This window comes from Babylonia areolata, chromosome 35, assembly GCF_041734735.1.
Source record: "Babylonia areolata isolate BAREFJ2019XMU chromosome 35, ASM4173473v1, whole genome shotgun sequence".
Lineage (NCBI taxonomy): Eukaryota > Metazoa > Mollusca > Gastropoda > Neogastropoda > Buccinidae > Babylonia > Babylonia areolata.
This window is the reverse complement of record NC_134910.1, coordinates 13,740,257-13,765,862: the sequence shown is the minus strand read 5'-3', so window position 1 is coordinate 13,765,862 and position 25,606 is coordinate 13,740,257. Positions and strand designations below refer to the sequence as shown.

Here is a 25,606-nt window from a genome sequence, read left to right as displayed (position 1 = left end):
CTTTTTGTCACAACAGATTTCTCCGTGTGAAATTTGGGCTGCTCTCCCATTTTTTGGTATTTTTTTCCTGTGTGCAGTTTCATTTGTTTTTCCTATCGAAGTGGATTTTTCTACAGAATTTTGCCAGGAACAACCCTTTAGTTGCTGTGGGTTCTTTTATGTGCGCTAAGTGCATGCTGCACAAAGGACCTCAGTTTATCGTCTCATCCGAATGACTAGCGTCCAGACCACCACTCAAGGTCTAGTGGAGGGGGAGAAAATATCGGCGGCTGAGCTGTGATTTGAACCAGTGCGCTCAGATTCTCTCACTTCCAAGGCGTTACCTCTGGGCCATCACTCCAAAATGTCAAGACTTGTAAGGACTTTTAAGGACCTTAAGAACCGTGAGCTTGGTGTACACGCAACACACTTAATGCCGTGAGTTTCAGCAGATCACATATTTAAAATTCACACATAGTCACAGGAAAACAGGAAAACACTTGGAATGGTTTATTTGCATACACTTTTCAACAAAAGCGTACAAAAAAAGGCACCATCTTTATCACACACAAGTCAAATATCAACACACACAAACCAAATTTCTCAAAAATGAATCAATGAAAAATCACACCGTTTTATAAAATCACTTATCCTGTGTTTGTAACTGAATGTATGGAGAGTTCTGTTTTATCACCCCAGATGAAACAATAATGGATGAAATTAACTTGCAAAATGTTTTTCATTGCAAAAATGGGAACGGTTAGGAAATAATGATCCAACATACGTATAACCCGGTTTCTTCCTGATTCTTCATATGTGTTTTTGGGCTGCAACTTCCACATTCACTCTTACGTGTGAATGGGATTTTACATGTATGACTGTTTTTACCCCACCGTGTAGGCAGCCATACTCTGTTTTCGGGGTGTCCATGCTGGGTATGTTCTTGTTCCCACAACCCACACAACACTGACATGGATTACATGATCCTCAGCGTGCGTATCTGATCTTCTGCCGGCATATACACATGAAAGGGGTTCAGGCACTAGCAGGTCTGCACATATGACCTGGTAGATCAGAAATATCTCCACTCTTAAAAACACACACCATGCAAGCATACACATGATGTGACACACAAATGTCTGTAACTCTACAGTCACTGACTCAGGCACAAATTCTCAAGAGCAGTCACCAAAGGGAACTGTAAATGATGCATTATGCTGCATTGTCTGTTCAACGTAGAAGCTGCCAGCAACAGTCTGGACAATGTTTCATCCACGGTTGGTTTAAAAAAAAAAAAAGGGCTGTGCATTATAATCATATCATACTGTACATTGCAAAATAGCAACAAACAAATCTATCAAAACTATATCAGCAAAATAAACATGCCTAAATCTTTGTCAAACTTGTGAACAAGACAATAATCAGATTTGACTTCAAAGCCCTGCTGGCTGAATATCCATACATGCATACACACATTCACATACACCTGTATGTGTACATACACAGGCACAGGCAAACGCGCTTTATCAGGACATAGAACATTTGCCAAACAGAATTATCAAGGATGCAAGACCAACAAAACTATAAAAAAACCCACAAAAAACAAACATAAGTACTACCCAGTTCTAAAACACAATTTTACAATGACATTTTTCATGTACATCATCAAATCACTGGCAAATTCATCATGACAAATACTCAAATAAATTCCACATTTTCCAACGCCAAACAATATTTTGAAACATCAGCAGAAGAAACATTGAAAGACAAACACATTTTCAATATCATGCTTCTCAGCATATATCTCTTGCCACGACAAAACTTAGATGATGTAAAATTTTCACTTGTAAATAAAAAATATCACCCAAAGATGTCCATCAGTTTGTGTGGGCACTGATGCAACATTTGTTACAGCCTTCCAGTATTAAGACAAAGTATGTGTCAGGCTCTTTTGCTATGACATAAAAAAAAAGTGACCCACTGTGTATGCTTATGCAACCATTCAATATATTTATACAAACAGTCGGTGTATCAATTAATTAAGACCCACAAAAAAGTATTTCACTTAAATAAAACAGTAAACCCTTGAAAAATCCAGGGCTGCAAGCAGTAATGCTTGTGGCACAGTCTTTTTCCTCTTTACCACAATGCTTTTCCATGACAGTGGTATCGTTATCGTCAAATCCATTCCTCACTTTACTTTCGTTCGTTCTCACCGAACCTTGTTTGGTTTCTTTTACACCATGTGGCTGCTGAGAAAAATGCCAACACTGTATATAAAATTTACCACAGGCACAGACATACATACATACAGGCAAACATACACCCAAAACCGGGTTAATACATAAAGTCACTTTGTGTACACACACAAGTAAAAAAAAAAAAAAAGAATCTCCCTATTACACATCACTTCACGTTCACACGTCAAATCAAAAACATAGCTCTATCATACTTCTACATCCACCTCACCCCCCACACCCCTTTCCATCTTCCCCCATGCCATGTTGAGATGCTGAACTCCGACCCCCTGACACCGATTCTCCTAAAGGTTTTCGCTTTCTTTCACCGTGACCAATCACTGCACTAAGTGTGGATAAAGGCTGAATGCAAGACTTTGACCTTTTCTTGTGCCTACCTGCAAGCTTTTCTCTTTCCTATTACCATGCCAGGTTGTGACCTTGAACTTTCCTTCCCTGACCTTGACATTCGACAGGTTACGCTGTCGCTGTGGCCAGTAGTGCACTATTCCAGGTTTGGTGAAAAAACAAAAACAAGAAACAAACAAAAAAGACCAAACAGATGCAAGACACTGGCTCTGTAAAAACTCCCCACCCCCCACCTCCTTGTTTTGCTAAGTGATGACCTTGACCTTTGACCTTGCTGACCACATCATCCTGGAAGGGCAGGGTTGTTCACAACCATTGTTCTTCCATCCACTGTCATTCTTCTACCAGGTCTGAATTTCCATGATACCATTTTTTAGCGGTAGCTGAGAATAATATGCCAATGTTTAAGAATTTGCCACAGGAACACACAAACACACACACATATGGATAGCTGAGACAGGTGATTACACAGACATAATTTTTTTTGGGGGGGGTTTCTTTGCACACTCAGAAGTCAACAAAAACGAAACACAGCACAGATCACAGAACCTCCGGTCGTTCGTCCAGCACCCTTCTGCACACCTTGACAAACACTGCACAGGCATCAACACACCACCCCTCCACTAGTTTCAGTTTAACACTTTCACCGCCAAAATTCTGTGTGAAGAACACTCCCCAGCACCAAATATTTCAGACCTGACGCTGTGTTTGAGACACACGATTCCGTTCGTGTCAAAACAACACTGTCGACTTGTTTACTTTAAACTTGGTCAAAGATGTCGGGAGGTGGGGGTAGGGGTGGGGTGGGGAGATTTAGTCGGTTTCCAATTGCGCAGGACAGTTGGATACAGTTGTCAGTCTTTGTTACAATGTGAACAAGAGAGGCAAGGCCTTCAAGACTCACTTGTGATACACACTTGGAAAAAAAAAAAAATTGTGAAAATGTGTTTTGTATTTGAAAGTATAAAGCTTCAAGTATATAAAAAAAAAAAATTAAAAAAGAGCATAAAAGCAGATTTGAACCAATCATGTTCAAATCGAGAATAAGCAGTTTTACACACAGCACTAATGCGTATCTAGAAATAACGTTGAAAAACCGTTGTTGTTTTTTCAGCGTGATAAATCAGTTACAGTATTTGAGGTGATTACGCTATTTAAATCATGTTATATCGGTATATCTCAGGCATTAAACAAATTCTTTCAAGTCAGTGGTAAAGGAGGCATTGCCATCGGCCTCAAGCACACCAACGCAACATGCAGATGTTTTCTCCAGATCTATGTTTGACCGGCTTCAGTTACAGAAACTACAACACTGTCCATTCAGTTTCTCTCTCAAGTACATTAAGGTGACACAAAAGTATGTACTGAAAAGTGATGGCAACAACAATGACAGGAAGGCCAAGGTCAGGGGACAATGACGCTGACAAGGTCAAGGTCAGACGACGATGTGACAGGAAGGTCAAGGTCTGGGGACGGCAATGACAACAACGAGAAGGGCAAGGTCGGGGGATGATGACAAAAAGGTCAAGGTCAGGGGACGATGATGACAAGCTGCGACAGGCAGCGAGAGGCTGTGTACCACAGCATCACCTTGTCGTCCGCTGTCAGTTTCTCCAGGGCCTGCCTAACCTTCAGGTCGTCCACACCCCCACCACCACCACCACTCTCCCCCTCCTCCCTCTCCTCCCCTCCCTTCATCGTCGTGGCCGTCAAAGTCGAAGTCATCGTCGTCGTCTTCCCCAGCTGGTCGCCAGCCTCTGAAGGAATGTAGACCACCACTTTCCGCTCCAGTCCCTTCATGGCCTGGGGGGTGGTGAAGACGACAGTGTCGTGCGTGGGCATGGCCACCATGGGGTTGGCCGTGTCTGTCACGATGGACACGGTCAACCCCCGCTTCTTCAGCGCTGTCACCAGGGGGCAGGGCGAGGCGTCGTTGCACACGATGACCACGTCCCTCATCGAAACACCCCCACTGCTGCCCCCACCCCCCGTGGTGGTTGGGAGAGGGCCCAGCCTGCGACGTTTGGCCTGGTCCACCGTGCTGGTCTGCAGGTGCAGGGTGGCCAGGAGGTGGTCCCCGAGTTCGCTCCCGCAGGTGGAGCACTGGGCGGGGAGCCGGGACGGGGAGTTGTGGTGCTCCGAGTGGAAGATGAGCAATGGGCGCGCCCCGTCCGTGGAGAGTCCCTGCGGGGTGCTGTCGTGTCATGCACACAAAAAACACACAGAGATATACTTTTATGGAGAACTGCTCCACACTCACATTCCATCAGCAATCCCTTAACGCACTTAGTACTATCACTTAGCTCCCCTGACTTTACCCACAGACGACCCATTTGTATGGGCAAGAAATGAAATCACCAAAACAAAAAAACAAAAAAGAAAAAAAAAGGTAGAATTCTTGAACCAAGTTAGTTGGGGACAAAATATAAAACTTCCTCCTTTCTTATGCTGTCATATAGTGAGATGATGAAAGTGTCCATATTTTTTTTGTTTGAAATTTATACACACTGATGACTTGTAAATGAATCCAGGAAAGCAGAGAGTTTGAAACAGATTAAATTCAGATCGTTATGTAGCCACAATAGGGCCCTTTCATCTCTATCTGTCTGCCTTGTGACTGAGACAAAACTGGGTCAGATGCCATAGATAACCCACAGACACTTACTCACACTGGCATACATGGCATACAAACAGTACTTACCTACAAGACATACATTCAGTATTCACCTACACAGCATACATACAGTACTTACCTACAAGGCATACATTCAGTATTCACCTACACGGCATACATACAGTGCTTACCTACAAGGCATACATTCAGTATTCACCTACACGGCATACATACAGCGTTTACCTACATATCAGCGTTTATATACATGGCATACATACAGCCTTTACCTACACTGCATTCATACAACCTTTACCTACATGTCATACATAAAACATTTACCTGCACAGCAGCATTTGCCTCCACACCACACATTCAATGATAACCTACAGAACAGCATTTACCTATATGGCCTAAAAATAACTCACACAAATACCTAACACTAAGTAGTACTAGTATTAGTCCATAAAACATGGTACACACACACACGCACACACACACACACACACACACACATATGGCTTCCACCTGGAGAAAACATAGAGGTAACACACACACACACACACACACATGGCTCCCACCTGGAGAAACGTAGAGAAAACACACACACACACACAGATATGGCTTCCACCTGGAGAAACGTAGAGAAAACACACACACACACACACACACATGGCTCCCACCTGGAGAAACGTAGAGAAAACACACACACACACACACACACACACGCACATGCACACACACACACACACAGAGCTCCCACCTGGAGAAAACGTAAACACACACACGCACGCGCACACACACACACACATGTATGCACACACACACACACACACACACATATATGCACACACACACACACACACACGGCTCCCACCTGGAGAAAACGTAGAGGAAACACACACACACACGTATGCACACACACACACATGGCTCCCACCTGGAGAAAATATCAAGGAAACACACACACACACACACGCACACACACACACATGCACACACGCACACGGCTCCCACCTGGAGAAAACGTAGAGGAAAAACACGCACACACACACACACACATGCATGCACACACACACACACATACACGCATGCACACCCACACACACACAGCTCCCACCTGGAGAAAACGCAGAGGAAACACACACACACATGCGCACACACACACACACATGCACACACACACACATGCACACGGCTCCCACCTGGAGAAAACGTAGAGGAAACACACACACATACACACACACACATGCACACACACACACACACACACAGACACGGCTCCCACCTGGAAAAAACGTAGAGGTCACACACACACAAACACCCATCCACCCACCCACACCCTCCTCACCCCGCCCCCCCCCCAACCCACACACACACAGAGCACTCACCTGGAGAAAACGTAGTGGTGCTTCTCCTGCTCTGACAGGTCGGGCTGGGCGCTGGGGGAGGGTGTGGACCGGGCCCGCGTCTCCTTCCCCACGCTGCCCAGGTAGTGGCTGGTGGGCTCCAGGACCCTCTGCACCATGGGCGGGCAGCGCAGGATGCGGTCCAGCCGGTGGGGTTCGAACCCCTCCGGGCAGGACTCCTGGAACTGCCCCGCGCACCACAGGGCGCTGGGCTTCCGGTTCTCCAGCACCCACTTGAGCACCGGGTGGATCAGGCGGTCAACCTGGGTGGGGACAGGGAGGAGGGTTTTTTTTTTTTTTTTTTTTTTTTATTATTCATTTTTGCGTTTACATTTTTCACATATATAACAGAATACATTTACGCAACAAGAAAATATGCATCATGAAAATTAAATTTTTTTTTTTCCAAACTTTTAAAAAAATCATTTTTGCATTTACATTTTTTACATATATAACAGAATACATTTACCCACTTGAGCACCGGGTGGATCAGGCGGTCAACCTGGGTGGGGACATGGAGGAGGTGGGGTTTTTTTTGGGGGGGGGGGGGGGGGGGGGGGGGTTGTTTTTTTTTCAAACTTTTTTTTTTTTATATTCATTTTTGCGTTTACATTTTTGACTCACTTGTGTAAACAAAGTGAGTCTATGTTTTAACCCGGTGTTCGGTTGTCTGTGTGTGTGTATGTGTGTGTGTGTGTGTGTGTGTGTGTGTCTGTGTGTTCGTGGTAAACTTAACATTGACATTTTCTCTACAAATACTTTGTCAGTTGACATCAAATTTGGCATAAAAATAGGAAAAATTCAGTCATCTTGTTTAAAACAATATTGCACCTGTGGGATGGGCACAAAAAAATAAAAATATGAAGCCTAATTTTTTGCAAACTGCATTTACTGTTATATTTATATTTTTTGTATTCTCTAAACTTGGCACTTTGATCTGATATTCTGACACAACAACAAAAGCAGTCATTATTATCATTTTCTGTTCAAACAGGAACTTCTTTTGCTAAGCATGGAAGTTTTATTTATTTTGCAAACATTATGGTGCAGATAGTAAAAAAAAGGGAAATTACTCTGTAATTAATGCTTGGGGACTTAATTTGCTTTAAACTGATCTTTCTCATCTTAAACATTACATTCTGAAATTATACTCAATACATAAAAAGCTTGGATTTTTTTGTTTTTAAGTGTATCTCAAGTGAGTCTTGAAGGCCTTGCCTCTCTTGTTCACATATATAACAGAATACATTTTCACAAGAAAATATGCATCATGAAAATTTTTTTTTCCAAACTTTTTTTATTTATTAATTTTTGCGTTTACATTTTTCACATATATAACAGAATACATTTACACAACAAGAAAATATGCATCATGAATTTTTTTTAATTTAAAAAACAAACAAAAAAACCCAATTCTTATTCAAGTTTAACATTATTTTAGGGGGAGGGTTTTTTTGGTTGTTGTTGTTGTTGGGTTTTTTAAAAATTTTTAATCAACATTCCTATTCAATTTCAACATTATTTTAGAGGGAGGTTTTTTTGTTGTTTTTTTTGTTTTGTTTCTTCAATAAACATTCTTATTCAAATTCAACGTGATCGATAGGTCTAGAGCGTCTGGGTAATGTTACAACAGGAAAGCATGTGACCATGCCATGTAGCTGAAAATGAACTTATCGGGACAATTTGACATTGGGTTAACCGTCGGAACAAGCTGCCATCAAGCGCAACAACATACGGCGAAATCATAAAAGTTGGCATCTCTGCTCTTACAATATTTTACTCCCCAGCCGCTCTCTCTCCAACACACACACACACACAAGCACATACATACCAAGACCTACCCTTCTCGCTTCAACCCCCAAATCCCCCCCCCCTCCCCCCTCATTCCTCCCTCCCCCCTCTTCCTCCTACAACATTTTACTCCCAAGCTGCTCTTTCTTTCTCCAACACACACACACACACACCAAGCCCTACCCTTCCTGCTTCAAACCTCACAAATCCCCCCCCCCCCCCCCCACCCATCTACTCTCATTCCTTCCCCCCTTCCCCCTACCGCATTTTACTCCCCTGCCGCTCTCTCTCTCTCCAACGCACACTCCCAAATTCCTTCCCTCCAATTCGCCCTCCCCCCCAACTCCCACCTCCACCCCCACCCCCCAAAACAGAAGAAAAACAAACTAACACCACCCCCAAAAAAAACCCCACAACGTTACCTCATCCACAACAATGTACGCCCCTTCAGGAATGTCCCCAAGCTTTCCTGGCTGCTCTTCGTCGAACATACAGCTGTTGTAATCCACTCGCTTCACCACAGGAGGCACGGGGGGGGAAGACTGGGAGGAGGAGGGAGGGGTGTGGTGGTGCTGGTGCTTGGGGGAGTGGCCGCCTCCACCCCCGCCCCCGTCCTTGCTGTCGTGTGGGTGTGCGGCGTGGTGAGGGTGGGTGGGTGAGGCATGGATCATCTCTGTCACCTGGGAAGAGAGGTTGAAGAAAAAGTTTGAGACAGGTTGGTTTTGGGGTGTTTTTTTTCCCCCCCTATTTTCTTTTCTGCCTTTTTAGGACACAAATCTCTTACATCCACAGTGGTGGCTCTTACACATGGGAATGGAAAATCAATGAAGGATGAGGAAACTACACTCATGGGTCCTGTAGAGAAACAAATCCCCACCCCACCCCATCCACACCCACCTATTTGCACTCGCCTTAATGCGAATGTGAAATTTAGGTGACTCCACTGCGACAGAAAATTTGGACACAAATAATTTCCAATCAGATGGATTTAGACGTATTGTGTTATACTGTATTGAATCTTTTTGTATTGTACTGTACTGTACTGTACTGAACTGTATTGTATTGTGTATGGTTGTATCACATTGCATTGCACAGTACTGTCCTGCATTTTAATGTACTGTATTTTATGCTGTATCATATTGTAATGTATTGTGCTGCACTGCATTGCGTCGCATAGTACTGAACTGCATTATACTGTATGTATTGTATTACACTGAATTCTACTGCAGTGCACTGCAATGCATGCACTGCACTGTCGTGTGCTGCACAGCCTCCCCAAACACACTCATCTGTTCCTGTACGTCGTATTGCACTAACTGCATCATACTGCATTGTTACTGCAATATATAGCACCCACGAACACACACACAGACGCCAACCCCTGTCAAGTATTTGTAGGAACAATCGGGGTAATTTAGCAGGATCATTCTGAATTTGTTAGGAGCACTCAGACTCCCAAGCCACATCAGCTAACATACAGTACAACAGTACATACAGTGCAAACACACAGTACAACAAGCATGCACGTTCCCCAAAATGGAGGGCACGATGTACAGATTTTTCAGTGTACGTTTGGCAAAACTTTCGTTCCTGCAGCTGCCACATCTGTGGTGCTGTGGCGCTTCGTTCATCTTGTTTCTCACAATCAGAATCCATGGCTGACCTTCTCTGTTTCAAGCCGCTTGTTCTTTCCTTGCACTCCACAGGACTCAGAATTAATTAAAGCCGCATTCTCTCTTGTTCAGGCAAACAATTAAGCTGAATGGTCCACTCAATGCTGTTTCCGTGTAACCACTCTCGCAATTAGCCGAGCATCATCAGGTGAGACCAAGGTTAGTAGTGACTGGCCCTGGCCTCATGATCCCAAGGTCTGGAGCGCCTGGGTAATGTTACGACAGGAAAGCATGTGACCATGCTATGTAGTCGAAAATAACTGGTCGGAACAATTTTGACGTTGGCCTAACATGGGAACAAACTACGATCAAGAATAACAAAATATGGCGATATCGTACAGCTGGCATCTCTGCACACACACACACACACACACTTCCCTCCCCCCCAAAAAAAACCCCTACCCCCTGTTTTTGGGGTGTTTTTTTGTTTGTTTTTTTTAATCATCTAATATCACTGATAGTGAAAAGACGCTAAACTAAAGAACGAACATACACACACACACACACACACACTCCCACCCACCTCCACCTGTCCCCACTCACCTGTTTCTGCAGCAGGTGTCCCAGGGACAGCCCTGCGGAGCCGTGGCGCAGGTTGAGCACCACCACCACCGCCCTGCCTCCCCCCTCCTCCTCCACCCAGCGCTGGGCCCTCAGCACCAGCAGCATGGTCTTGCCGGTGCCAGGGGGGCCGCTCAGGAACACGCGGCGGGTGGGCCGGTGCAGTATCTCCAGCTGTTGGGGAGAGGGAAGAGCAAAGTATGCTGAATTATCAGATAGGGTGTTTTCATCTGATTTTCGTCAAAGTTCCCCATTTATTTTTAGCGAGAACCGCGTGCACATGCACGTCTCCATTTCCTTTTTTTCCCCAGGTCACCGAGAGACTAAAATTTCGTCGTGGACATGGCTGTTCTGACAGAAGGATTTTGAACATTTTCGGTGACTATTTTTTGCAAGTTTACAAGGCATATTTGGTATTTTATAATTACACCCATTATTTGCTTTAGTCTTCTATATTCACTTTGAGCGTGTTTCTTGCCATATATCTGCCATTACATATTCAAACTGATCCATTCATCTTCTTCTTCGTTCATGGGCTGCAACTCCCACATTCATTCGTATGTACATAAGTGGGCTTTTACATGTATGACCGTTTTTACCCCGCCATGTAGGCAGCCATACCCCGTTTCCAGGGGCGATTCATTCATGAACTCTGCCAAAAAGTTGTCCAAACAAAAGCAGTGCAAACTCCAACAGACTAGTTACAGTGTCATATGACCGACTTACTGCTCTGCAAGCGACGAAAAGTCCACCATGAAAGCGGGCTGCACACCCTCCCTATTAACTCATTCTGCCCCACAGCTACATGCCTGCTACAAAAACTCCCCTTGGACTAGCACTACATGAGACCACCGCAGTATAAAAAAAAAAAAAACCAAACTAAATTCAATGGAGAACTGTTAAACATAGCTTCGTTTTCATGCTGCCTGAATCCGCAAACGGTTCAGTTGAGAATGCCAACCGTACCAAGCAAGAATAAATAAGTTAGGATAGTGTGTTGTTAAGAGAATACTCGTACCTGGATCACAGGGCAAGTAATCATGGTATGAGTTAACTCATAACCAGAGTAGAATGACTTAATAATAATAATAATTATGATAATAATGATAATGATAACAAATGTACATTTGTACAGCGCCCTTTCTCTTTAACCAGTCTAAGAGCTCAGGGCACTTTACGTGAAAGAAACGAATGCTGGGACTGTCCCCGTTTCCATATCCCTGACATGGTTTGTGGGATTAACCCCTTGCTGACAAGTGTAACCTTACACGTCAGGATGTCAGCCACCATTCTTCTTCTTCTTCATTCGTGGGATGCAACTCTCACATTCACTCATACACGAGTGGGCTTTATCGTGTATGACAGTTTTTACCCCCACAATGTTGGCGGCAATACTCCCGTTTTCAAGGGAAGCACACGCTGGGTATGCTTCTGGTTCCATAACCCACTGAAAACTGACATGGATCACAGGACCTTTCACATGCATATCTGTCTTCTGTATGCATATACACATGATGGGGGATCAGGCACCAGCTGGTCTGCACATCTATCGACCTGGGAGATCTGGAACACACACACACACACACACACACACACACGCACACACACACACACACACACACACACACACACAACGGAACACGCACACACACACACACACACACGCATACTCACACACATACACACACAAACACCCACACCCACACACACATGTGTGTGTGTGTGTGTGTGTGTGTGTGTGTGTGTGTGCGTGTGTGTGTGTGTGTGTATGTGTGTGTGTGTGTGTGTGCGTGTTCCGTTGTGTGTGTGTGTGTGCGTGTTCCGTTGTGTGTGTGTGTGTGTGTGTGTGTGCGTGTGTTCCGTTGTGTGTGTGTGTGTGTATGTGTACGTGTTCCGTTGTGTGTGTGTGTGTGCCATTGTGTGTGTGTGTCCCCCCTTTACCCCACCAGGTGCCGAGACCAGGATACGGACCCAGGGACCCTCAGATTGAAAGTCCAATGCTTTACCCACTCGACTGTTGCACCAATTCTTTTATCTGGACTTTTTCTTCCTCTTTTAGGGTTGCACTATTTTCATGTAGCAAAATCAATACTTAAAGAGCACACAAAAAAAGTAGTAACTGCACTAAGAATTCATGCCACACAGACTACAATTACCAGTTTAACATATCTCACAAAAACAAAGACAAAAAAAAGTCCCTTCCCCTGAAAGTTCAGTTCAGTTCACTTACTGAAGGAAGCGTTACTGTCTTTGGACACATCCATATATACACCATATCTGCTAAGCAGATGCCTGACCAGCAGCATAACCCAACATGCATGGTCAGGTCTTAAGGGGGAAAAAAAGGAAAAAAAGACAGAAAAAGCGCATATACAAGTAAATGAACTCCCCCGAAGAAAGAAAGAAAGAAACAAAAAAAGCATCACAAACTGAACTGACCTGCTCTCGTGTCAGCACGATGCGTGCATAGCGCTCAGCGGTCTCCTGTACCGCCTCTTCCAGGTTTCGAACCTCCACCCGCGGAGACTGTGCTGACCACACCTCCACCGTGGACAGCAACCCACAGAACCTGGGAACGAGGAACAAAATGATTAACTATGATGTAACATTAACTCTCTCTATACGAACGGCGAAAGAGACAACGTTAACAGCGTTTCACCCCAGTTACCATCATCAAAATATTGCAAGCAGAAGGCTCTTATACTGAAGAGGTGAATGTTGATAAAGAATACCACAATTCTGACGACGGAAGCTAAAGGTTGGGTCATTGAGACACCCACTGGACATCCGAGGGGTCTGTGTAGAGGAGAAGAGAGGACTGGCCGTACTGAGTGAGTTAATGCCTTCCATGATATTGTTACTGTTATCATTGTTTTGTGTGTGTGTGTGTGTGTGTGTGTGTGTGTGTGTAAGTGTATGTGAATGTGTGTGAGTGTGTGTTCCTGACTGGCAATAATCAATTTGTACAGCTGCTTAGACAGCATGTTGTAATACAGTGTGTGTGTGTGTGTCTGTGTGTCTGTGGGGGTGTTTGTTCCCGACTCTGAAAAAGAAATAATAACAGAAAATAAATCACATCCAGCAATGATCTGTTTGTACAGCTTCTCAGACAGAACATTGTCATGTCCTTGGCTCATGTGTGTGTGTGTGTGTGTGTGTGTGTGTGTGTGTGTGTGTGTGTGCGTGTGTGTGTGTGTGTGTGTGTGTGTGTGTGTGTGTGTGTGAGAGAGACACAGAGAGAGAGAGAGAGAGAGAGTGTTGTGTGTGGGTGTTCCAGTATGAGAGTGTGTATGTGTGTTCCAGACTGACGAAAAGGAAACAAACCAACACCACCAACATACACAAGTTAAGACAAGGCAAGGCCAAACAGTCCATTTCTTGTCCCCCCTGGGGGCATTTAAACGTTACATACATACTTTACTATTTGTTAATCATATCGTCTCCTGGCCTCATTATTTGTTAATTTCCAATGGATAAACTACCAAGGCAACCATGTATGCGTTCTGTATTGTCCATGTGTTCTGTGTGACTTATTCAGGATTAAAGAGGCTATGCCAGTCTTGAATAAAAAGCTAATTTGTGTTTGCACATTTCTTCTGTCTTTGCTGCTGTGTGCACATGTCAAATGATTGGTATAAGAAAAGGCCCGGCGCTTCCTTTTTTGAGGAAGTGTCTGGGTTTGTTCCAATGTACCTTTTACTTACCTGTGTGCTAGCTGAATCGGTAGCATAAGCATCACTGACTTGAAGTTGTGTACCTTGTGTAATGGAGCGAGTTACCACTCTTTACTATTTGTTACATACATACAGCTTTTACACATACCATGTAAACAGTAACAGTGATGTCAAAAGAACAAAGAGAAAAAACAAAAACCCATCCGCGCAAACAAAGCACATTAACTATTACTTTATCCTCAGCCATTAGCAACAAACATAACATTACCGAAAGGAACTACAAATGGAAGAAACAAATGCCTTAAGTTTTAATCATCAACAATGTCGTTTGTAGAACATTTATCACTGATTCTATGATTTCTAGGTAAATTGTCGAAGCGCTGACTATTAACCGGCACACACACACACACACAAAAAAACCTACCTGCCGATGATCTCTTTGTACAGCTCCTCAGACAAGACGTCATCTCTCCTTGGCAGTGAGAGAGAATGTGTGTGTGTGTGTGTGTGTGTGTGTGTGTGTGTGTGTGTGTGTGTGCGCACGCTCCAAACTCTGTCGATGAAAAGAAACAAACCAACACCAACAGACATACACACACGCACACACACACAAAATCCCACCTGCTGATGATCTGTTTGTAGAGCTCCCCAGACAAGACATCTTCTCTCCCCATAGTGAGAGAGATTGTGTGTGTGTGTGTGTGTGTGTGTGTGTGTGGTGTGTGTTCCACACTGTGATGAAAAAAAACAAAACGAACAAACACCAAAACAACAGCCACACACACACACACAAACAAAAAAAAACCAACCCCACCTGCCAATGATCTGTTTGTAGAGTTCCTCGGACAGAACATCGTCTCTCCCTGGGCCCACACTGCGGTCCCACCACCTGCACAGGTTGGTGAAGAACTCAGGGCACCTCTCATACGTCTCCCAGATGCTCTCCTCTGCCTCGCACAGCTCGTCCTTGCACAGGAACGCCCGGGTGCCATGGGTGGGGAACAAGGCCTTGATGTCCTGGGAAACAATCATGTTATCTTCAAAGGCCTGGTTGTCCTGACAACCAATCATAATATTCATCAAAGGTTGGGGAACATTGTCTTGATGTCCTGAGAAACAATCATGTTATTCAGCAAAGGTTGGGGAACATTGTCTTGATGTCCTGAGAAACAATCATGTTATTCAGCATAGGTTGGGGAACATTGCCTTGATGTCCTGAGAAACAATCATGTTATTCAACATAGGATGGGGAACATTGTCTTGATGTCCTGAGAAACAATCAGGTAATTCAGCATAGGTTGGGGAACATTGCCTTGATGTCCTGAGAAACAATCATGTTATTCAACATAGGATGGGGAACATTGTCTTGATGTCCTGAGAAACAATCAGGTAATTCAGCATAGGTTGGGGAACATTGCTTTGATGTCCTGAGAAACAGTCATGTTATTCAGCATAGGATGGGGGAACATTGCCTTGATGTCCTGAAAAACAATCATGTTATTCAGCACAGGATGGGGAACATTGCCTCGATGTCCCGAAAAACAGTCATGTTATTCAGCATAGGTTGGGGAACATTGCCTTGATGTCCCGGGAAACAGTCATGTTATTCAGCATAGGATGGGGAACATTGCCTCGATGTCCCGAAAAACAGTCATGTTATTCAGCATAGGTTGGGGAACATTGCCTTGATGTCCCGGGAAACAGTCATGTTATTCAGCATAGGATGGGGAACATTGCCTTGATGTCCCGAAAAACAGTCATGTTATTCAGCATAGGATGGGGAACATTGCCTTGATGTCCCGAAAAACAGTCATGTTATTCAGCACAGGTATGGGTGTCCTGAGAAACAATCATGTCATTCTTCACAGGACTGAGTTTCCTGAAAAACAATCATGTTATTCATCACATGGTGGGGAACATTGCCTGAATGTCCTGAGAAACAATCTTATCATTTGAAATTTCAAAGTTCAGCTAAAGGCTGATGGAAGAAGACAGACGCCTCCATCTACCTCCCTCAACAGTTCTCTGGGAGGATTGTTTCAACAAGACCACTATGGGTGGACTTCATGTAAAAAGGAAATTTTCTATCCAAAATTACGTTTAAATAACATACTTACCGTGACCCAACTAGTGCAGACTCTGGCAGGGGTCTGACATTCCTGTCCTGTGCAAACTACTATCCGCCTATGCAGAGAAAACGTAAGTAGCTATGGCCAATACCCTCCCGGAAGTAGGTAACCTCCCCTTTGCACCCCTGACTGGTGCCCTCTTTTTCCAGCAGCCATCATGACTCCTGTTCCTGTGCTCTTCATACAGCTAAGTTTTTTCGTATTTTCTGTCTTCATGTAAAACAACAATTTCATTGTCTCCTTTCTTTACAAACAAAACAACATTACTTTTGGTGGGGATATGCAAAAACCATAAAAGGACAAAGTCATCAAATTTCATTTAAACAGCTGCAAAAACTGTTTTGAGTTATGAAGATTTAAATGAAAGTGTTTGTAATTTTTTCTCCATGAGGTTCAGCGAAGGTTAATATAAACCAAAACATGCTACTGACCCTCTCTCTGTCTCTCTCTCCACATCTGTCTCTGTCGGTTTAAAACTAGTCTGGCATACTCAGGAGGGACACTTTGGAAGTCCTTACCAGAATATATCAAAAACACAAGCAGTATCAGCTCATTTAAATCAGAATACAAAACCTTCCTTTTTAACAACCTAACTTTTACAGGTAATTCATCACTATATCTGATTTATTCTCTTCCATGTCAATAACGGTGGTTGTTGTTTTCGGATAGTGTCTGGTTGTCTAACTGGTGACGGGCGCAATAGCCGAGTGGTTCAAGTGTTGGACTGTCAATCTGAGGGTCCCGAGTTCGAATCACGGTGACGGCGCCTGGTGGGTAAAAGGTGGAGATTTTTACGATCTCCCAGGTCAACATATGTGCAGACCTGCTAGTGCCTGAACCCCCTTCGTGTGTATATGCAAGCAGAAGATCAAATACGCACGTTACAGATCCTGTAATCCATGTCAGTGTTCGGTGGGTTATGGAAACAAGAACATACCCAGCATGCACACACCCCGAAAACGGAGTATGGCTGCCTACATGGCGGGGTAAAAACGGTCATACATGTAAAAGCCCGCTCGTGTGCATACAAGTGAACGTGGGAGTTGCAGCCCACGAACGCAGAAGAAGAAGAAGAAGTCTAACTGGTGCCCTTGTTTGTCTGTGAGTAGTATATGATGCCTGACTTTTTTTTTCCCACATTGTTATTCCCCCCTCACCCCCCACCCCATGTGCTCAAGTGTATATATGATTTTGCCAGTGCTCTATGGATATATCTCCCCCCCCCCCTCCCCTCCCCATTTTTTCTTCTCAATTTAGTACTTTGAATTTTTCTTATGCTTGATACTTGCTTTTTGTGTGTGGGTGTTTGCTGCTGTTGGTGGAGGTGGGTTTTTTTTTTATGCCCAGGACTGGGGTGGAAAAAAAGAACGTGAATTGCCTATCTGGTTTCCCTGGTTAAATTAAATTTGTTTCCTTTCATTTCGTGTCTCACCTCTTTCAGTCCCTCGTCATCACAGATTTAGCTGTATGAAAGAGTACAGGAGCAGGAGTCAAGATGGCCACCGGAAAAAAGAGGGCACAAGTCAGGGATACAGAGGGCAGGTAACTTACTTCCAGGAGGTCATTGGCCGAAGCTACTTTCCATTTTCTCTGCATAGGCGGGTAGTAGTTTGCATAGGACAGGAATCAGACCCCTGCCAGAATCTGTACTAGTGGTTCACCGTAAAGTATTGAGTAGTTATAATAAAGTTTCGTTTTGTTCCGTTTCATTTCTCACCTCTTTTAATTCCTCATCATCACTGACTGCTGTGTCAATGTCGGAATGACTGAGGTTGGGCAGGGCGACCAGCTTGATGCAGGGCAGGTCAGAGGTCGGGGTCAGGTCACTCAGCACCATGTTGACCATGGTCTGTTCCCGTGGCAACTGTTTCAGCACCTTCCTCAGCGTGCGCTTCACCGCCTGCAAGGGAAGTAAACAACATCTTATGTCCGTTTCTTCACTGTGTGTTTGACGGGTGCAATAGCTGAGTGGTTAAAGCATTGGATTTCTTTCTGGGGGTCCTGGGTTCGAATCTTGGTAATGAAGCCTGGTGGGCTAAGGGTGGAGAATTTTCCAATCTCCCAGGTCAATATATGTGCAGACCTGCTTAGTGCCTGAACCCTCATCATGTGTTCACGCACGCAGAAGATCAATATGCACATTAAAGATCCTGTAATCCATGTCAACATTTGGTGGCTTATGGAAACAAGAACATATCCAGCATGCATACCCCCAGAAATGGAGTATGGCTGCCTACATGGCTGGGTAAAAAAAACAAAAACGGTCATACACGTAAAATGATACATGTCTGTCTGAGTGTGTATGTGTGTGTGCCTGAAATCTGACTGAATGACACAGGAAACGAATGATGAGTGCCTAATGGCAGCTATCAGTCAGTTCTATCCAGGCAGGCAGCCTGTTGTGCAAATGAAGTGGAGTGTGCAAAGTGCTTAGAGCTTGGTCTCCAACCGGGGATAGGTGCTATATAAGTATCCATATCAAATCAAATCAAGCTGTTTTGTTAGGAGTCAGGGGGGGTATATTCCTGCACCCTATTCATGCGACAGTACGGTTAGATGTTAAACGTGGGAGCCAGGTGGCAGAATGGTTTTGACGCTTATCTGTTAATACAGTGTCCGTGAGGGTCTGGGTTTGAATCCTGCTCCCCCCCCTTTCTCCCAAGTTTGACTGGGAAAAATCAAACTAAGGGTGTAGTCATTCGGATGAGACCACAAACCAAGGTCCCATTACAGCACACACTTGGCACAATGAAAAAAGAACCCATGGCAGTTTCAGTTTCAGTTTCAGTAGCTCAAGGAGGCGTCACTGCGTTCGGACAAATCCATATACGCTACACCACATCTGCCAAGCAGATGCCCGGCCAGCAGCGTAACCCAACCATGGATGGATACTTATATAGCACCTATCCCCGGTTGGAGACCAAGCTCTAAGCACTTTACAAACTCAGCTTCATTTGCACAACAGGCTGCCTACCTGGATAGAGCTGACTGATAGCTGCCATTAGGCACTCGTCATTCGTTTCCTGTGTCATTCAGTCAGATTTCAGAGTTGTGAATGTTATCAAACCACAACATATGCCACAACGCACCATACTATAACACCTTGTCCTCTTGCAAAATTCTGTAAAAGAAATCCACTCTGACAGGTACACAAATACACATGCCTGCTCTCAAGGCCTGACTAAGCGAGCTGGGTTATGCTGCTGGTCAGGCATCTGCCCAGCTGATGTGGAGGAGTGTATATGGATTGGTCCGAATGTAGTGATGCCTCCCTGAGAAACTGACACCGAAACTTTTAAATGTGCTTTGAGCCACAAGGTAAGTGTATAAAAGCACATTCTTTTTTTTTTTTTTTTTTTTTTTTTTTGCTGCTCCATCATCTGCACCATTTCAGTGGCACTACTCCCAGGCCGCTCACTCTGGATTCCCCCATGCACGGCCACACCCGGGTTCGTCCGTCACAGTTCCAGCATCGGCAATCCACAGGGAACCATCGATGTTAGGTCGCCAGGAGGCCACACACCAGAGGAGACCCTGCACTGCTGCTGAGTCACTTCGGTGGTGTTCAGTGGTGCCTGTTCTGTTTTAACGTACTTAGGACACCACCTACTAAGCCCCCTACTAACGACAATAATGGCTTAGTCGCGGAGCCAGACTGAGTGAGCGTCCCCTCCTTGTTATTATCACTGTTGGTGGTGGGGAGGGGGTGTGACTGTTTGACTGGGCCACACCCATAACAAATTCACACTGAACTCTCTCTCCCACCATCAACCTGACTGTGAACACTGTCTTATCATATTCTTGTCGATTCTGGAAAAAAAAAGAAAAAAGTATCTTTTAAGCAGGAGGAAGTGTTCAGCTTGACTTCAATGACCAAGCAGATGGATTCCATCTGCTTATCTTCCACAGACCGCTACACAGTCTGTCTTCTTAGGGAACATTTAACCCATTCAGTGCCATTAACTCAGACATCAGGTGGCAGCGCAGACAAAGTGCTTCCCCAGTGCCTCAAAGCTGTCCAATGACTGGATGCATTTCTCTTCTGATTTTTTCCTTCATCCAAGCTGTTTGAACCCGTTTGTCATTGCCAGGATGGTTATTCCCTGACCTGTCTGAACTGAGTTGTGAATGTTACCAAACCACAACATACGCCACAACGCACCATACCATAACACACACAACGCTAAACCACACCACACCACACCATACCACACCACTAGCCCCTCCCCTAGAACCCCACAATCCCCCCTTCCCCCACACCAGCCCCCAACCTACCTGCCACTTGTCCGACCCAGTACTGGCCCACTCCTTAAAGTTGTCGCCCACCGCCTTGACCGAGATGATGATGATGCCATAGCGACGGTGAATTAGCAGGCAGTCATGCTGCGCTCGCACGCTCTGGCCGTACGCTCTTCGAGGTCTGCGGTCGTCTCCCTTGGACACACAAAGAGCCATTTCGTTTGATGTTTAACTCTTTCACCACCGAGTTTCAGTGTGGAAAATGCTCCCCAGTGCCAAATATTCTAAACACGATGCTCTCAGTCACAGACTTTGGTTGACGTCAAAACAACACAATGGACTGGTTCACTTCAAACTCAGTCAGGGGGCAAAGGTTAGTCATTGTTCTATTGGCGGGGAAACTGGTTGCAGCTGTGAAAAATGGTCTGCTTAACATGACCCCTCGATGTCTACTGAAGTCGCAAATGGCAGTGCACTGTCTTGTTAACTAAATTCGCCTATGGTGGTGGATGAGTTAATGTTTTTTGCATGTGTCATTAAAACAAAGTAAAAGCTCACTAAAATTGTAACTTAACAAGTTTTTCAGCTTTTCTTTCCATTACCCATTCAACATAATTAAATGATTAAAATGGACATTTTACATGGACCAACATGTGTGATTTATCAATGCAGTGATTTATCAGCTGACAGTAAAGAGTGAAACTGTAGTGTGTGTCTGTGTGTCTGTGTGTGTAAGTGTATGTGTGTATGCTTTACACCCTTTCATACATGGAACCATTAAAATATATATCCTTGTGTTTTAATTAATCTTTTGGCTGTACTGTTGATGTACAGCATATAAAAATGCTCATCCACCCCCCCCCAAAACCTCCCTCAAACTCTCCCCCAACCCAACACCCCACCCCCACCCCCGAACCTCCAAAATACCTTGATGAACATGTTCTCCTTCAGCTTGTTGAGGTAGTTGTTGTACTGGAAGTCACAGATGATGAAGGCGGGCCGAGCGGCCGGGTACCTAAGCCCCAGGATCTCCACGGCGCCCACCACACGGTTCTCCCCCTCGTCGCCCCGCTTGTCCTTGGACATGGGCAGCTCCAGGAGGTCGTAGGCCCCCTCCCTGGTGATCTTCTGGATGTTGAAGTGGATGGGCGGCACCCGGTAGGTGTCCGTGAGGTAGTGGGGGTAGTAGAGGTCGACGTACTCCTCCATGTAGCTGGCAAAGGGCTTGGTCACGCTGCCGATAGACAGGTACAGGCCCGACACGTCCTGTGTGGTTGGGTGGGGGTCGGGGTGTGAGAGAGTGTGGGGGGTGGGGATGGATGGGGGTGGGGTAGGGTGGGAAGGGGGGCGGGGGAGGGCAGGGGACCAAACGGAAAAATGATTCGGTTTAAATAATCTTTCAATTGTTCAACAGTACCCTCTAGAAGAAGTTCAACAGTACACATGATCACAATCCAAAGACAAAGACAAAGGAGTATCAATCAACAAGCCTTAAAGATTATACTTTGAGCACACACATGATTTAACACGTACGTGTGCTCAATTTTTGTATCAGAGACTGACACAGTCTTACAGCTGGGCCAACAGCAGACTGACAGCTGTATGATCAATGGTTTCTCCTCTGCAATGGGAAGTCATTCACAGCTTAGGGTCTTTTGTGAAGGAGTATGACTAAAACAAGGAGGCAAGATTGCACACTCTCAGTGCTGCAGCCTTGGGGGGCTAGTGGGCCTTTTGGGGACTGTCCCCTATGCAGACTATCCTAAAACCCTCTTGGCCATGAGAGTGGGGATGTAACTTGGGCAAGACACTCTCCACACTTAATCAAAATCTAGACCAGATAGTCAAGAATGCAGCTGCCTCCTCTGCTGTTCTGATGGTCAAAGTCACACACAACTATCATACAAATAATAATAGTAATAACAACAATAATAATAACAACAATACATTAATATAGCACTTTAAAACCTCGCAAAGTATTTTACAATATCACATCAGTCAGACATACTACACACACACACACACACACACACACACGCCAACAAACACACACACACGAACACATATGCATGCACACACACACGCACACACACACAAACATGCATGGAAAAAAATGCTGCTGATCCACAGAATATGGAATGGAGTACCATAATTATGCACAGACTGCTTGAAAAGAATGGTTTTAAATGGCTGGAGTGAAAGACTGGAACAGACTGAAAAATGCAGTGAATTCCAGGGTTGTACGGCTGAAGGACTGGAAACTCTCCCATACTGCTTCTCACAATCAATTTGGAAACGTACAAGATTCTATCATCAGCAGAAGAGTGAAGACAACTGCAAGGGATATTATCTGCTTAAAAGATAAATAATATACTGAAGTGCAGTTCCAGATTTGGACTTTGTCAAAAATTGAGCAGATAACATTGGAGGATTCAAATATATGCACGCAGTTGGAGAGAGGGGTATTTTTTTTTTTTAGTACCAAGATTTGACATGGAGGCGTTAACGGATATAGCAAATGTGGCACTGAGAACTTTGATAGGAGAAATAATGTGCCGTTGCTAATGAGATCAATTCTTTTAAAAATTTCATTTGTTTTCAGAGGATCTCATTTTGGCCTTTAACTCTCTCCATACGAACGGTGAAAGAGACGACGTTAACAGCGTTTCACCCCAATTACCACCATCAAAATATTGCAAGCGGAAGGCTCTTGTACTGAAGAGGTGAATGTTGACAAAGAATACCACAATTCTGACAATGGAAGCTAAAGGTTGGGTCATTGAGACACCCACTGGACATCCGAGGGGTCCGTGTAGAGGAGAAGAGAGGACTGGCCGTACTGAGTAAGTTAAAGGTTAGTGGATGGCCAATGCTGACCCAGTGACTGTTTCCCGACTGTGGTGAAAGGTGCCAGTGAAAGAGCTTTGATTTGTTCCCACACATGATTCAGAGCTATACAAATTAAATTACTGAATATCCTCATTACCTATCATTACTTTACTCAGACTTGAGTTCTGTATGGGGAAGATAGCATTAAAAGACAGGAAACTAAAATGAAAACAAACAAAAAAACAGGCAAAAATCTTCATGGCTCGTATGGAATTCCTATCAATCTTGAAACAAGAAGAACAAAACCTAAACACAGGAGAGAGGGTTGGGTTCAGATTTGCAAATAATACATTTCTCAGAACAGGAAACAATTCCTGTACAATCTTAAGGCTGGGAGGAATTCAACCACAAACTAAACCATCAGCTTAAAAAAAAATATTTTCATAAACCAGTGGAGTGATGGCCAAGAGGTAACGCGTCTGCCTAGGAAGTGAGAGAACCTGAGCGCGCTGGTTCGGATCACGGCTCAGCCGCCGATATTTTCTCCCCCATCCACTAGACCTTGTGGTGGTCTGGACGCTAGTCATTCAGATGAGACGATAAACCAAGGTCCTGTGTGCAGCATGCATTTAGCGCACGTAAAAGAACCCACGGCAACAAAAGGGTTGTTCCTGGCAAAATTCTGTAGAAAAATCCATTTGGATAGGAAAAACAAATAAAACTACACGCAGGAAAAAATATTTTAAAAATGGGTGGCGCTGTTGTGTAGCGACACGCTCTCCCTGCGGAGAGCAGCCCGAATTTCACACAGAGAAATCTGATGTGATAAAAAGAAATACAAATACAAATTCTTTCTGGCGCCATTTAAGAGTTGGGAGCAATTCAACCCACCAACTAACCCATTAGTATTTTTGAAAACTATCTTCATAAACCTGCTTACAAATTCTTTCTGGGGCCATTTAGTGGGTTCTACCCCAGGCACTGTGTCCATCGATGGGTTGGGCTCTGCCGCGGCATTTTCCAGGATCAGTGGTCGACTTTCCGATGGAGCTGGGGGGACTGCTTTGGTCAAAGTCCACTTTCGAAAGCCTGCAGCGCGCGCACGCACACACACACACACACACACACACACACACACGCACACACACAAAAGCATGCACACACACACGCCCATGCACATACACACAATCATATACCAACATGCACACACACACACACACACACACACACAAGCATACACCCACACACAAACAGCAACACCCCAAATCATCAAGGTTCATGGTAACGCCTCCTAAACATGCAACTATATAAAAACACTGCAGGAGAACAAGGAATCAGTTCTATAAAAGTAATCTTCCACCACTTTCTCTATCAGATCTTAGGATTTTTCTCTCAAATCGAGATCGAACCACACTTCCCAGTCATCATACCCTTCCACGCTGAAACAATCCATAGATCATCACAAGCCTGTTTGTAAGGGAGACTAGTATCGTGCCCACTTTATCCAACAGGAATTATGGAAGAGCTAAAAAAAAAAAAAAAAAAAAAAAATCTAATGAAATTAAAAGCGGCACTGCAAAGTTCATCATCTTGCTATAGGACTTTTTTTTATCCCACATTGCTGTGATCTTGACCTTCGACCTGTGACCTCACCTTCCCAAAGGACAAATATTGGATGCGTTGCAAGGTGATAAAAATGAATCGTCTGGGTTGGTGCCAAGTGTCGACTGATGTTCAGCTTTATGAACAACGGCCACTTTCACTCTCTTCCTCTACCCCTACCCTACCCCCCAATCACTTTCACCCCTCCTGTTTTCCCTCCTCTCCCAACCCCTCACTCTCCCACCAACTCCCCTGTCACTTACACCCCTTCCCCTCACCTGCTTTCCCTACCCCCCCCCCCCCCCCCCCCCCCCCACACACACACCCTGCTCCTCCCCATCTCCCTCCAGGTCACTTTAGCACCTCCTGCTTTCACCCCCCCCCCCACCCCCCCCCCCCCAACCCGCTTGCAAGTTATTTACACCACTCCCCCTCTTCCTCTCACCTCCGCCCCCTTCCCTCTCCCCCAGTCCCCCAAGTAACTTTTGCTCATGCTTTCACTC

The 25,606-nt window shown here is 44.7% G+C and overlaps 1 protein-coding gene across 1 annotated transcript in view; it reads right to left on the bottom strand.

Annotated features, from left to right (window-relative positions):
* Positions 1-480: 480 nt before the first annotated feature.
* The window catches only part of LOC143277807 (uncharacterized), a 30,625-nt gene continuing 5,499 nt past the window's right edge, over positions 481-25,606 (bottom strand). Inside the window, exons 5-14 of the mRNA XM_076582710.1 lie at positions 24,442-24,590; positions 21,600-21,938; positions 20,709-20,867; positions 18,151-18,333; positions 15,119-15,321; positions 13,070-13,199; positions 10,613-10,804; positions 8,819-9,076; positions 6,588-6,868; positions 481-4,779 (exon numbers count right to left, since the gene is read on the bottom strand). Of these exons, the coding sequence (XP_076438825.1) occupies positions 4,116-4,779; positions 6,588-6,868; positions 8,819-9,076; positions 10,613-10,804; positions 13,070-13,199; positions 15,119-15,321; positions 18,151-18,333; positions 20,709-20,867; positions 21,600-21,938; positions 24,442-24,590 (2,558 nt within the window). The 3' untranslated portion in view covers positions 481-4,115. The remainder of the gene's footprint in view (positions 4,780-6,587; positions 6,869-8,818; positions 9,077-10,612; positions 10,805-13,069; positions 13,200-15,118; positions 15,322-18,150; positions 18,334-20,708; positions 20,868-21,599; positions 21,939-24,441; positions 24,591-25,606) is intronic.